Raw genomic sequence first — 4,519 nt, 5'->3', positions numbered from 1 at the left:
ATCTTTGACAAACTTCCCCAAATGCAAATTCTTTTTATTTTATTTTATTTATTATTTTTTTGAGACAGAGTCTCGCTCTGTCACCCAGGCTGGAGTGCAATGGCACACTCTTGGCTCACTGCAATCTTTGCTTCCTGGGTTCAAGTGATTCTCCTGCCTCAGCCTCCTGAGTAGCTAGGATTACAGGTGTGCACTATGACGCCTGGCTAAGTTTTGTATTATTGGTACAGGTGGGGTTTCACCATGTTGGTCAGTTTGGTCTCGAACTCCCAACCTCAGTTGATCCTCCTGCCTTTGCCTCCCAAAGTGCTGAGATTACAGGTATGAGCCACCACTCCTGGCCTTCTTTTTTATTTTTTATTTTTTTGAGACGGAGTCATGTGCTGTTGCCAAGGCTGGAGTGCAATGCCATGATCTCAGCTCACTGCAACCTCGCCTTCCAGGTTCAAGCAATTCTCCTACCTCAGCCTCCCAAGTAGCTGGGATTACAGACACCCACCATCATGCCTAACTAATTTTTGTATTTTTTGTAGAGATGGGGTTTCATCATGTTGGTCAGGCTGGTCTTGAACTCCTGACCTCAGGCGATCCATCTGCCTTGGCCTCCCAAAGTGCTGGGATTACAGGCATGAGCCACCATGTCTGGTCTGTTTTTATGACTTTTATTCAAAAGACTGTTCTTTGCTCAAATGTTTTGTTTTTTTGGAATTAAGAAACTGTTCTATCTTAACTTACCTCTAATATACATCTGTTTGATAAAGTATACTTTTGTGAGCCAAGGTCTCGCTCCGTCACTCAGGCTGGAGTGTAGTCATGCTGCTGTAGGACAGGTAAGCTTCAAATTGGGACTTAGGCCACGAGGGTTTTTGGCTTTGGCCAGGAAATAATTCAGGGTGAGCTGATGATAGAAGAAAGAGGCTTTATCAAAGAAGCAGTGTTACAGCTCTGGTGGTGTTACAGCTTTGTGACTGCTCTTATGGGGAACCTCATAGGCAGTGTGCTGAAAGTAGCAGCTCAGAGTAGCAGCTCAGGGCAGTTTTGCAGTCATATTTATACCTACTTTTAATTACATGTAGATTAAGGGTCAGTTTATGCAGAAATTTCTAGGAAAAGGGTGGTAACTTTGGTCATCGGGTTGTTGCCATGGAAAGGGGTGGTAACTCCGGGTGTTGCCATGACAATGGTAAACTGACATGGCTCACTGGTTGGTGTTTCTTATGGAAAGCTGCTTCTGCCCCATCCCTGTTTTAGCTAGTCCTCAATTTTGTCCAGGTCTGAGCCCCACCTCTGGAGTCAAATTCTGCCTCCTACCTCAGTGTGATCAATGCTCACTGCAGCTTCAGCCTGCTGGGCTCAGGCAGTCCTCCTACCTCAGCCTCCTGAGCAGCTGGAACTACAGATGTGCGTCACTGTGCCTGGCTAATGTTTAATGCCTGCCCCAGCTGCCTGGCTTCTCCCTGCTGTCCACACCTCCTCCTATCTTGGAGCAAAGTCAGGCCAAGCCGGCTCGCCATGAACAGTGGGACAGACATGAGAGAGTCCCGGGAAAAAGGGGTAGGTCCCTGGTAAGGTTTCTCCTTCTGGCCAGGGAAGGCCTGAAAGCTGGTGGCCGGGCCACCAGTCCCACAAACTGGAGTGGCAACTGGTGCCTTTTCCAGGCCTGCCCATGGCCACCCATGGGCAAACTGGCATGCACTTCCTGCCCTCTGAGGCTCACAAAGTCCCCCTGGCTCAGCTAGAGCTGAGCAGTGCCACTAGCAGAAGAGAAGAGGCTAGTGTCTCTGCTGAGACCCTCAGAGACCCGCAGAGACCACCGAACAACTTGCCTGAGGAGAAGAGCTACCCTCTCCAGCGCCTCCTCTCTGCTGAGAACTGAACACTCGACGGACAACCTGCCTGCCCACAGAGGGGAGCTACTCACTATGGGTCTCCTCTGAGCTGTTCTTTTTTTTCTTGAGACAGAGTTTCGCTCTTGTTGCCCATCCTGGAGTGCAATGGCACAATCTCAGCTCACTATAACCTCTGCCTCCTGGGTTCAAGCGATTCTCCTGCCTCAGCCTCCCAAATAGCTGGTCTGAGGATCTGAGGATCCGAAGTTGTAGGTGGAGCTCCTCACCGAGTGAGGGTGAGGACAGGGGGCTGGTCTCCTGAGGGAGTCTCCCGTCCTGGGTTTTGGAACCAAATGTTACACGCATCCGTGTGTAGAGATCGCCACAGGCTTTGTGTGAGCAACAAAGCTGTTTATTCACTTGGGTGTAAGTGGGCTGAGTCTGAGAAAGGAGTCAGCAAAGGGAGATAGGGGTGGGGCAGTTTTACAGGATTTAGGTAGGTAAGGGAAAGTTACAGTCAAAGGTGGTTATTTTTTGCAGGCAGGGGCGGGGGTCACAAGGTGCTGGGTGGGGAACTCCTGAGACTCATTGCCCAGGAGAAGAATGTCACAAGGTCAAGTTGATCAGTTGGGGTGGGGCAGGAACAAATCACAACGGTGGAACATCATCAGTTAAGGCAGGAACTGGCTGTTTTACTTCTTTTATGGTTCTTCAGTTGCTCCTGGCCATCTGGATGTATACGTGCAGGTCACAGGGGTTATGATGGCTTAGCTTGTGCCCAGAAGCCTGACAAGGAGTTCAAGACCAACCTGGCCAGCATGGCAAAACCCTGTCTCTACTAAAAATACAAAAATTAGCAGGGTGTGGTTGGACGTGCCTGTAATCCCAGCTACTTGGGAGGCTGAGGCAGGAGAATCGCTTGAACCTTAGAGGCAGAGGTTGCAGTGAGCTGAGATGGCTCCACTGAACTCCAGCCTTGGTGACAAAGTGAGACTTTGTCTCAAAAAAAAGAAAGCAAAGACGTTTTAAAGCAAGGCAAAAAACCCAGAAATTATTTTTAAAATCAATTCTTTTGGCTGCATAGAAAATGTGTTTTACATCAAATGTTGAAATAGTAACACAGCAAAATACGTAGTTATGTATTTTCTAGATGCATAACACATCGGCTCCTTCCCCTACGGCCCGTCCCCCTGTGGCCTCGCCGGCAGGCCTGGCTGTAACTTCAACCTTTTCCTCTGGGCCTGGCCCCACCTTCCTCGCCGCCCCCGAGAGTGGGCCCCGCCACTTGCCCGTAGCCCGGCCCACAGGCCTGGCTCTAACCTCGACCTTGTCCTCTGGGCCCACTTCTGCCTGCAGCCCCGGCGCTGAGCCCACCCTAACGTCCTCCGCAGCCAAGCAGGAGAAAACTAGAATTTTTCTGCCTGGAGGAGGTCTTACGTGGCAGAAACTCTATTACCAAAACCCCGCCCGGCCCGTGGCGGAGAGCTGAAATGACGTCAGCGGGGCGCCCTTCATTCTGTGACGTCAGCTGTGAGCGCCTGAGAGTCTCTTTGCCTTTCAGAGTTAGGGCCTCTCTGTCGTTGGTGAGTTCCGCGGAGATGAAGTGGTTTAGGGGTAAAGGACCGGTTTGGCCCGGACCTTAGAGAGGCCTGGCCCACTCCTCTCGCGTCCGTAGGGGCCGCTGGTGTCCGCTGGGACCGTCGCTCCCCGGGAGGAGTCGGGCGTCTAGTTGCGGTGTCCGCAGGGTGTTTTCATCTGTGCTCCCCTCTCCAAAGGCCTCCAAAGCAGCGTTTGTGAATTTTTTTTCCAGCGGGAAAATAATTTACGCCTTTTGCATCCACGTTGGCTCCGTCCCCAGGGTCCTTCAGGTTCAGGGACCTGGCGATTTCTGAGTTCGGTAAGCACTGGGTGAAAGTTGGTTCTAGGGGGCCTTTTCTGTCTTTTCTTATGCAAACGAATATTTCATCTGTAAGTTTGGTTTCGTCTTTGTGCGTTGTATTTTATTTTTGACTATTACTTTCATGGCGAAAGATAAAGATACTAGGTTTATAGGGTGTGCATATTTGTGTATGTGAATACTAACGTTTGTAGACCGCCAAGTCTTTGTGCTAAAGAATACTAAAAAAAACTTATTCTCTTCGAATGGAGTTCCTAGGCCCGTGCCTCCCAAGAGAGCTTCACAATCAGACCTCCAGAAGGAAAGGATGAAGGCTTTATTATTTTAGTGTCACAATCATCAAATTTACAGTTAACTGGGTGGTTGGATTAAGGAGTTCAAAACCAGGCTGGCCAAGATGGTGAAATCCCGTCTCTACTAAAAATCAAAAAAAAAAAAAAAAATTAGCTGGGTGTGGTGGTGGGATATTGTAATCCCAGCTACATGGGAGGCTTAAGGCAGGAGAATCACTTGAACCCAGGAGGCGGAGGTTGCAGTGAGCCGAGATCATGCCACTGCACTCCAGCCTGGGTGACAGAGTGAGACTCTGTTTCAAAAAAACAAAGAAAAAAACAAAGGATGTGTGTATTTTAAGCTACATTGATTATATATCAATAAAAAAAATAGTTGACTGGGTACAGTGGCTCACACCTGTGATCCCAGCACTTTGAGAGGCTGAGGCAGGAAGATCTCTTGAGCCCAGGAGTTTAAGATCAGCCTGGGCAACACAGCAAGACTCCATCTCTCCAAAAAA

The 4,519-nt window shown here is 49.4% G+C and overlaps 1 protein-coding gene across 1 annotated transcript in view; it reads left to right on the top strand.

The window, feature by feature from the left end:
• Positions 1-3,319: 3,319 nt before the first annotated feature.
• The window catches only part of ZNF426 (zinc finger protein 426), a 14,237-nt gene continuing 13,037 nt past the window's right edge, over positions 3,320-4,519 (top strand). Inside the window, exons 1-2 of the mRNA XM_011994320.1 lie at positions 3,320-3,443; positions 3,688-3,726. Of these exons, the coding sequence (XP_011849710.1) occupies positions 3,320-3,443; positions 3,688-3,726 (163 nt within the window). The remainder of the gene's footprint in view (positions 3,444-3,687; positions 3,727-4,519) is intronic.

The sequence above is a fragment of the Mandrillus leucophaeus genome, unplaced genomic scaffold, assembly GCF_000951045.1.
Source record: "Mandrillus leucophaeus isolate KB7577 unplaced genomic scaffold, Mleu.le_1.0 Scaffold451, whole genome shotgun sequence".
NCBI classification, from domain to species: Eukaryota; Metazoa; Chordata; class Mammalia; order Primates; family Cercopithecidae; genus Mandrillus; species Mandrillus leucophaeus.
The sequence above is the reverse complement of the archived record's forward strand: the minus strand, read 5'-3'. Positions and strand labels throughout refer to the sequence as shown.